General features: G+C 47.1%; 1 protein-coding gene across 1 annotated transcript; it reads left to right on the top strand.

The window, feature by feature from the left end:
- The first annotated feature begins 478 nt into the window (after positions 1–478).
- BPIFA3 (BPI fold containing family A member 3) lies at positions 479–9,938 on the top strand. Its single transcript, XM_036320954.1, has 7 exons — positions 479–602; positions 4,164–4,317; positions 6,419–6,526; positions 7,230–7,382; positions 8,604–8,688; positions 9,350–9,413; positions 9,934–9,938. The coding sequence occupies exons 1-7, from the start codon at positions 479–481 to the stop codon at positions 9,936–9,938; spliced, it is 693 nt and encodes a 230-aa protein (XP_036176847.1).
- Positions 9,939–10,268: the final 330 nt, after the last annotated feature.

Raw genomic sequence — 10,268 nt, 5'->3', positions numbered from 1 at the left:
TGTCACTTAGTCACTCAACAAACATTTCAGCAGCACTTAGTTTCTGGCAAATAAGCATCATGGTAGGCACTGAGTATGATCTTGCCCTTAAGAAAGTCTGAGTCCAATTAGAAAGCCTGAGATTAGCAATCCTTGCCTATTCATTCATTCATTCATTTACTTTTTCACTGAAAAGTCACCAACATCCAGCCTGTGCAGGATCTGGGAGAGAACTCCTGCTGGATGACCCAACAGAGGGCTCTAGTGGGTGTCTCCAAGCAACAAGGGCCCTGCTAGAGCCCTGGGCTCCCCCCGGGCTCTACCTGCTGCCTTCACCATGTGACCAGCTGCCAGAGCTCATCACAACACCTCCCCCACAGCATTCTGGGGGCTAACTCTGATGAAATCTTCTCGCAGAAAACCTTGAGTCCACCTATCCCAACGGCCACCCCCACAGCCACCTGACCCTTCTTGACACCTGCAGGTCCCAGAACCCAAGATGCATCCATTTTGGAAGCTCCTGATCCTCCTCTGTTTGCTGTCCTTGCCCTCAGCACTGCACAAGCAGCCCTGGCCTGGCCTGGCCAAGGCCCACGCAAGCAGCAAATCCACCCTGGTGAGAAGTAAGCTAAGCCCATGCTCTGCCTGTTGTCACAGGGTGGGTGGGGAAGGCATCATCTGGGCCTCGCCACTGACCTGCTGTATGGCATTGGGTCAGTCACTCACCCTCTTTTCTTCCTTTTTCTTAGACCTCAAGTACGGACAATTGAAGCTGACTTGGTCATGCACCAATTCATAGCACATTATCATTATCATGAGTCAGGGCAAGGCCCTTCTTTAATTTTATTTTATGTTATTTTCCTTTTTACCTCATATTCGCACTCCCATTCCCTCTTTCTTGGCAGGTACTGCAGTGTGTGTGAGTTTAAATATGCCCAGATCTTTGTAAAGCATGCAGTGTTTTTACTTTACATAATGATATTGCCCAATAGATCTCATTGCTTCTGACTGGTTTCACTGAACACTGTTGATACCTGTGGCTTCAGACTGGCGCAGATATTCATCCACTTCACCACCACTTGGCCATTTCCCTAGGATGGACACTTGAGTTGTCTCTAACTCCCCACCATTGTAAACTACTCTGAGATGAACATCCTGGCATGTGTCTCTCGGGGAAGGTCTCTGAGATATGCCCAAAGACAAATAGCTGGGCTCTATGGCAGATGAAAACTCAGTTTAACTAAAGATTGCCAGATTTCACTGTAGAATGTCAGTGCCAGTCTACACTAACTCCAGTAATAAACAAGCATACCTGTCTCTTCATGTTTCCCAACACTGGAGAGTATTCATCTGTGCCAGCCTACTTGGGCTGCCATAGCAGGATACCACAGACCAAGTGGCTAAAACAACAGGCACTTTCTCACAGTTATGGAGATTGAAAATCCAAGATCAAGGTGCCCACAGGGTTTGTTTCTGGTGAAACCTTTCTTCCTAGCTTGCAGATGGCCACCTTCTTGCTGTGTCCTCACATGGCCTTTCCTCTGTGTGTTGCAGAGACAGAGAATGCACTGGTCTCTTTCTCTTCTTGTAAGGACACTAGTCCTATGGGATTAGGGCCCCACCCTCTCCCTCTCCCTCTCCTTCTCCCTCTCCCTCTCTCTCTCCCTCTCCCTCTCCCTCTCCCTCTCCCTCTCCCTCTCCCTCTCCCTCTCCCTCTCCCTCTCCCTCACCCTCTCCCTCTCCCTCTCCCTCTCCCTCTCCCTCTCCCTCTCCATTCCTTTCTGAAATTAAAAAAAAAATGTTTTTTAAAAGAATTCCATGAAGTGGGTATTATTACTGCTCCTATTATACCAGTGATGGGAACCTTCTGAGCTCAGTGTGTCAGCATTTTGAAAAACCCTAACTTAACTCTGGTGCCGTGTCACATATAGAAATTTTTTGATATTTGCAACCATAGTAAAACAAAGACTTATATTTTTGATATTTATTTTATATATTTAAATGCCATTTAACAAAGAAAAATCAACCAAAAAAATGGGTTCGCGTGTCACCTGACACGCGTGTCATAGGTTCGCCATCACTGTATTATACAGATGAGGAAATCCAGAATCAGGGAGCTAACAGAGCTAAGATCTGAACCCAGATCTGTGACTCCAGACACAACTTTAGTTTATAGGCAGCAGAAACATGGGGAGCTGAAAAGGGGTCTGGGAGCTGATCCTGGAGGACGGAGGGTGAGGTATAAGAATGGTTTCTGCAGCTCTGCAGTAACCCGTAGTACGGGTCCTGATCATAGGAAGGGTCAAGACAGTGAACTAAATGTGTCCTATGGTGAGCTCTGGGGTTTGTCGGAGCTGGACCCGTCCTGGGCAGGAGAGTCTGGAGCCAAGAGAGGAAGAACTTAAACACGCCCGTAGCTTTTAAAATCCCCTTCCCTTTTGGAATTCACTCTTTCCTGCTGGGAGCTCCACTGAGTTTATTCTGGGCATGGTGTGAGAAGATTTACATTTACTCTCTCCTTGTTTGCCCACATATACATTTCAGTTAGTTCTATTAAAGCCTGGCCAGCCCCGACTGGTTTGGCTCAGTGGACAGAGCGCCGGCCTGCAGACTGAAAGCCTGGCCAGTGTCGCAGTGGTTGAGTGTCAGCCTATGAACCAGGAGGTCATGGTTCGATTCCCGGTGAGGGCACATGCCCAGATATGGGCTCCATCCCCAGTGTGAGGTGTGCATGAGGCAACCAATTGATGATTCTCTCTCATCATTGATATTTCTATCTCTCCCTTGCCTTTCCTCTGAAATATATATATATATATATATATATATATATATATATATATATATATATATATCAAAAGAAGATAGTCTAGAAAACACATATAGAAAAAAATTCAACCTCCCTAGGTCTACATATTAAGTTTAATGAATGCGCCAAATTAAAATATAATTGTTAATACTACAGTAAAATTGGAAAAGAATTCAGAAGTATGCACAAATGTTAACCATGCTAAGAAATCATCATTTAAAACACTGAAAACCCATATTCCCAGATAATTTAAACACAGCATCTCTTCTTATTGGTGGAAAACTAGAAGCCACTTAAAATTTAATAACAGAGAAATGGTCAAATAAAAAGTATTCTTTATCTATGTGCCCAATGTTAAACTATGAAAAAAGCAGAATACATAATTTTAAGTTAACATTTAAAAATGTTAGCTTTGAAAGGTAATGTGGCATTATTTAATCATAATTTAAAAGATCCCTTAGCCCACTGCTTTCACTTCTAGATATCTATTCTATGAAGCATGTGCACAAAGGTGTATGTACAATATATATGCTGCTTGTAGGAATATTTACTTTAATTTTTATTTAACTTTTAAATTTATCTATATTGTTGGAAGTATTACAAATGTTCCTTTTTCCCCCCCATTGACTCCCTCCACCTCACACCCACCACTCTCAGGCCTTCACCACACTATTAGTATTGTCTGTGTCAAGGGCTATGCATATATGCATATAAGTTCCTCAGTTAATCTCATTCCATCCACCTTCCACCCCCTCCTTTCCTCTGAAATTCATCAGTCTGTTTCATGCTTCTATGTCTCTGGATCTATTTTGTTCATCAGTTATTTTGTTCATTTGATTCCCCATATGAGTGAGATCATGTGATACTTGTCTTTCTCTGACTGGCCTATTTCTCTTAGCATATTACTCTCTAGGTCCCTCCATACTGTCTCCTTTTTTTTTTTTTTTTTTTTTTTTTTTTTTTTACAGCTGCATAGTATTCCATGGTGTAAATGTACCATAGCTTTTTTTTATCCACTCATCTACGGATTTGCCCACTTATTTTCATCTTCAACCAACATTTATTGTGATTGTGGCCTACATCTATGTTGGGCTCTGTGCTCCAGACTCAGAGATACAGCTCTGAGTGAACCTTCAACCGAAAGATCTCCTTTGCGCCGCTGTTGCCCACCAGACCCTCTGCAGGAATCTCAGATCACCCCTGCCGAGCATAAGTTCACAGATGAAGAATGTGGATCTCAGTGTTGGGGGCAGGGGGGTGACAGGCACCAAGCACTCAGCAAGTGGGTGCACGAGATGCAACTCAGGCCTCCTGACTCCAAATCCCCCGCCTTTTCCCTGACATCTTGCAATGTCACCGATGCCTTATCCATTTCCAGTTATTACCCAGGGCCTCATGAAGCACAATGCAGAGGGCCGAATTCAGAACATCTGCCTCCTGGGCAGTCTAAATAACTCAAAGCAGGTGACTGCAGGGATGGTGGCCTGGCTAATCGGTGATAGCATGAGCCTCCAGCAGCAGCAAGAAGGCAGGTGAGACCCTGAACCCCATCCCTAGCCCTGGGACTCTTTATAGAGCTATGGGTCAGAAGGCAGGGCTAGAGAATGGAAGTTCAAGGACTGGGATGAGGGAAGATTGGAAGGAGATGTAAGGCCCAGTAGAAGGATGACCAGGATGGAGTGGGGGTATTTGGGAAGGCAGCACAGCAGAGTAATTAAAAGTGAAGACTTGGGAGTAAACATTTCCTCATTTAAACCCTGGCTCTGCCATCAACCTTGGGGAAATTACTGGACCATTCTGGCCTCATCTAGAACCCTGGTACCCAGATCATAGCCTGGATGAACATCCGGGGCACCAAAGGAACCAAGGACTAGAGTCAGACATCTGAGCCCCACTCTATTGCCTAATAGCTGTGTGGCTCTGGGCAAGGCATTTGAGCTCTCAAAGCTTCAGCCTTGAGTCCTCATCAACGAAATGGGCAGAATAATTGTCCCTGCCACTGGGAGTTTTGGGAAGTTTTCTCTGCTGCACATGGTGGATGCCTAGCCATCAGTAGCTACAATTAAACTCACAGAACTGGGCCTGTCCTGCTCACCTCCATTTTCACACCTTCCTCTTGACGGATGCAGGCCTCCCCAGCTTCCCAGTCTCAAAGATGCTCACGTACACCTGCTGTGCCTGGAGCTCCCTACTCTCTGACTTGAATCCCTCATTCTCTCCATTGTAATGAGCACCAATACTCCCCAGAAGGGTTTTTCTTGATGGGCGCAGCCATGATCACCTCCCTTCACCCATTCCCTAAACAATTGTTACAAATATTCATTGAGGACCTACTATGTACCAGGACCTAGGCTGGGTACTGAGAATACACCTATAAACCAGACATATAGTCACTGCCTTTTGGGATCTAAATCCTAGTTAGTGAGATAGGCCACAAAAGTAAATAACTAATTTCAGGTGAAAGAAGATGTGGAGAAGACAAATATATCAAGGTGAAGGGTGAGAGTGAGGGAGCTGATCAGGAGGATCTGTCTATAGAGGTAACCCTGCCCAGCTGGTGTGGCTCAGTGGCTGAGCATTGATCTATGAACCAGGAGGTCATAGTTTGATTCCCAGTCAGGGCCCATGTCCGGGTTGTGGGTTCCATCCCCAATATGGGGCGTGCAGGAGGCAGCTGATCAATGATTCCATCTCATCATTGATGTTTCTCTCTCTCTCTCTCTCTCTCTCTCTCTCTCTCTCTCTCTCTCGCTCTCGCTCTTGCTCTCGCTCTCTCCCATTTCCTTCCTCTCTGAAATCAATTTAAAAAGAAAAAAAGAGATAACCCTTAGGTAGAAACCTGAATGAAGAAGCAAGTAACATGAGGGACATGGGTAGCAGGAAGTGGAAAGACCCTGAGGTAGGAAGGAAATTGATGTTTGAAAAAAGAACAAGTCCCATGTGGCTGGGTGAGCAAGATGGCAGCTGAGGCCAGGCACTGAAGGTCAAAAGGGCTGTGGTGAGTAGTTTGGATTTTATTCCAAGAGCAGCGAGAAACCAGTGGAGAATGTTGAGTGAGAGGGGAGTTAGGTCCCTTTGGCTGCCACATGGAGAACAGTCATAGAGAGGCCGAGATCAGGACCGGCAGCCCAGAAGAACTAGAGTATCTCCAGACAGGAAGAGTTGGTAACCTGGACCAGGTAAAATCGACAGAGGTGGTGGGAAGTGGCCAAACTCAGGATGTATTTTGCAAGCAGGCACAACATGATTTGCTGATGGTGTGAACGTGAAAATGAGGGATGGCGAGAATCAAAGACAGTTCCTGGGGTTTGGGCCTGGGCAACCTGGGGAGGTGGTGGAGCCATCTACTGAGCAGGGAGGCTTGGTGTGAGAACAGGCCTAGGGTCTGGGTCTGCAGTTGGCTATGGGCTACACAAACCAATATGACAGTGTGGAACTGCGAGGCACTCTGGGACAGCTTGCAGCCTAGGGCTCCTGTAGGTGGCTCTTGCCCTCAGAGCATCTATAAAAGGCTCTGACTCCAAATGCACTGCCAGGCCCTTTTTATAGACAAACCAGCCTTGTTTGTCAGCCTGAGGCCTTGATGTCTGAGGTCCCTCACCCTCACTGGATCTCTGTTCTTTCCTTGTGTAGCGCCGACATCACCAACATTCAGCTGGACTATGGCAGGATCCAGATGTCTGTCCCTAAGGAGTGGTTCTCAGCAAACATCTCACTTGAATTTGACATTGACTTGAGAGTGTAAGTCATATAGAAGCAGGTGTAAGAGGTGCGCCTCCTCCTCACTGGGAACCAGGGAGCTGGGGTGGGGGGGGGGGGGGAAGGGAGGGAATTTGGCAAACTGTGGAACACAGATCTTTCTGGCCCCAACCTGGTTTCAAATCTTGGTTTCCAAATTCACTCACTGTGTGACCTTGGGCAAGTCACTTCATGTCTCTGAGCTTTAGTTCCTTCAGCTGAAATGTGGATGGCAATCACTGGTCAGTGGAGGTAGATCATTTGCTCATTTAAATCTCTGTGAATTCACTACACTGACTTAAAAAAGAGAAGCACTGTATCTCATCACCTTTCTCTTCTGTTCAAACTATCCTTTAACATCTACTGCCTCAAGGAAAGGGAGGCTGCAACTCAATAGTAAAAACATAAAAATTAAGTAAACTCTCAACCTTTGAATTTCCAAAGGCCCCTAATCTGCTCTATTAAAAGGATTTTCAGAAGCCACTCTGGCTAATAGCAGTCTCCTCCTTAACCACTGAGCACAGGCCACGCCGTGCTCATGGAGCCCCGGCCACATGGAGCCCCACTGGGCTGGTTTGTTGAAAAGGACTCGGAGTGTAGACAGTGCCATCCACACGGAGAGCCACTCTTCGTGTTGGCTGCTTCCACCTCCTGCCTTTTCTCTGTCTCCTGCCATTTGCCCTCTTCCTCCCTCTCTCATCCTCAGGAGGCCCTTCAAAAATAAGACTGCAACGACACATGCACGCATGAACCTCTCTGTGGAGTTCTGGCTGGAGAAAGATGAGTTTGGCCGGAGGGATCTGGCGATAGGCAATTGCCGCGTGGAGCCCAGCAGCGTCCATACAACAGTTCTAACTGAGTAAGGTCCTAGCTGCCCCTCCCCAGGGCTGGGCCCCTTCCTGACTAGCCCTAGCTGGCCCTAGCTTCCTGACATGTCTCCACCACCTCCTGGACGGACCCCAAACAGATCTGACCCTTTCCCCAGGATCTGTTCCTTCTCCTGTGTTCCCTCCCAGTGATGGCCCCGCCACCTTCCCAGAAAGAAACCAGACTCTTCCTCCTCCTCACTCCTTGCAGCCCATCTTCACCGGCTCCCAACAGTGACTTCCTAGCAGCCCCCACTGCTCCCTGCTCTCCATCCTTCTCTCCATCCTTCACTGTGCAGCCCATGGTCCACTTCCGGGACCATTGCAGGAGCCTCCTCCGACTTTCCTTGACTGTACCTCACCTCCTTCACTCCATTCTCCTCCTGTAGCAGAAGCAACTTTCTAGCACAAGAATCTAGTCATGTCCCCCAGCCGCTGCCTCAGACCTCCCAGTGGCTCTCCAATGGCCTCAGTATGCAAACTCCTGGATGTCACTCAAGGCCCTACTTGTCCTCTCCCCTGCCCCACCCTGCAGCCCTTTACCCCATAGTCTCTCTCAAGGACCCACCCCTTCATCAGCACACCATTTATTTTCACACCACCGTGCTTTTGCACATGCAGATCCTTTTGCTGGGACGCCCTTCCTTCTCTAAAGCTCCTCTTCACCACTCATTCACTAACAAATATTTACTGAGAACTTACTATTTGCCAGGCACAGCATGCTTCATGCTAGTGATACAGTAGTGAACAAGACATAAAAAAAAAAAAAAAAGCTAAAGGAAGATCTATACACTGGCTGACCAAGTCTGTCAACCTCAACAGACTGAGTCCCTCGAGAGCAAGATTTCTCTCTGATTTCTCCATGTGGGTCCAGAATGCTGAAAGCAACAAAGTTCTCAGTGAATGTCCGTTCATTTACTCATCAGACATTCACTGAGTTCTTAGATCATACCAGACATTCACTGAGAGGACAGGTCAGGGAAAAGACTTGTGGACTCTGGAGCTCACTGACTGAACCTAATCTAACCTACACTTACGAGCTGTGTGACCTTGGACAAGTCGCCTCTCTGAATTGCTCCTTTGCTGCTGTCAATGATGCTTCTTGTAGAAGGCTAGCAACAGATGACATAACGGTGTAAGGTATAGTCAATATACTGCACCTAGTAATGTTTTGTCTGTATTTATCTATTCTGTACATCTACCTCTCTCTCTAGAGATCTCTCAGCAAAGGTAAAACATTTTGTCCGCAATTTTAGACAAAATCTGGAAAAAGTTATCCCACATCTAATAGAAGATCAGGTAAGTTTGAGAAAAATATGTTTGCCTTGGGCATCCTTCAGTCCGAGGGTCTGGGCATATATATTGGCAGTTTAGCAAAGAGTTTCAAACCTTGGGATTTAGAATCTGAAAGATCTCAATTAAAATGTTCAGTTTTGCCCTCTACTGACTGTGTATCCTTGGGCAAGTGACTTAGACTCCCTGGGCCTCGGTTTCCCATCTGTAGTGCGGGAACCACCGCAGTCCCAAATTTCATAAAAATGTTGTAAGGATTCAGGGGGATAAAACATGGAAGTGTTGTGTATGGCACCTAGCATGCAGTTGACACTCAATACAAGGAAGCCAAGCCACTCTTGCCACGATTCCATGTGGAAGGAAATCCAGTAGACTCTAAGCCAGGGGTCCTCAAACTTTTTAAACAGGGGGCCAGTTCACTGCCCCTCAGACCGTTGGAGGGCCGGACTATAGTTTAAAAAAAACAAACTATGAACAAATTCCTATGCACACTGCACATATCTTATTTTGAAGTAAAAAAACAAAACGGAACAAATACAATATTTGTATTTGCATGTGGCCCGCGGGCCGTAGTTTGAGGACCCCTGGTCTAAGCTTCCACCACAGGCCCTGTAGTTTTCTTTTCCCCGTCCCGGATCTGACCCTTCTCTCTGTGCTGGTGGTGCAGGTATGCCCTCTAATTGGTGAAATCCTCAGGCAGCTGGATGTGAAACTGCTGAAAAGCCTCATGGGTGAGTGTCTGTATCCATCCAGGGAGGACACAGGATGGAAAAATGGCTGGAAGAGCTGCCCCACCGGGGCCCCCAGTGAGGCTTGTTGAGGGAGCAGTGTCTGCACACGCTCTGAGAACAGTTAGAGGAGACCACAGTCCTGCCCTCAAGAGAGCTGGGACAGCAGAGGGAACTCCTACAAGCAGGCTGGGCCCCACTAAGTCACCTAAACCTCCACATTACCAGAGACTGTAGCTCTTCCTCTCAATCCTTTAGGGAGCACTGGCCCCACCCCAAACCTGAGACCACCCACTCCAGTTGCAGATTCAACAGATATAGTCCCCACCCTCAGGGAGCTCACAGTCTAGTGAATGATTGACAATAAGAGCAAATAATCAGATATCATTTGGAAAGAGTTGTAATGGGAATGCTCGGGGCACAGGCCCTTGGCTGGCATGGGTGGATGAGTTTTCTTCCCTGTGCACCTGGGGGCTGGAGGAGCGGACAAGCTGGTGACTGACACCAACTCTTCTCCTTACAGAATAGCCTTCTGCTCGTGAACTCAACCAGCTGTGTGTCCAGCCAACCCTCCCAAGGCCAGGCTTGAGTGTCCAGCTGCCTGTTGATGATCGGAAGAAGATTCTACCTCTTGTAACCTTCAGTGTCCCTTAGAGTGGGGCTTCCACTGCCCCCAAAACTTTACACAGACTCCATGGACATCCTGTCCTCCCCCGTAATAAATTGCAGCTCTTAAGGGTGCAGAGATCCCCTGACAGGGTCCTGAGTTTAGATTCCAGAAGTAAAGGCCTGATGAAGGCTTATCCTGAGACTAAATATGCCTGGGTTTGCTCATCAACCCAGAAATACCAGAGATAA

The sequence above is a fragment of the Myotis myotis genome, unplaced genomic scaffold (genome assembly GCF_014108235.1).
Source record: "Myotis myotis isolate mMyoMyo1 unplaced genomic scaffold, mMyoMyo1.p scaffold_m19_p_9, whole genome shotgun sequence".
NCBI classification, from domain to species: domain Eukaryota; kingdom Metazoa; phylum Chordata; class Mammalia; order Chiroptera; family Vespertilionidae; genus Myotis; species Myotis myotis.
The sequence above is the reverse complement of the archived record's forward strand: the minus strand, read 5'-3'. Positions and strand labels throughout refer to the sequence as shown.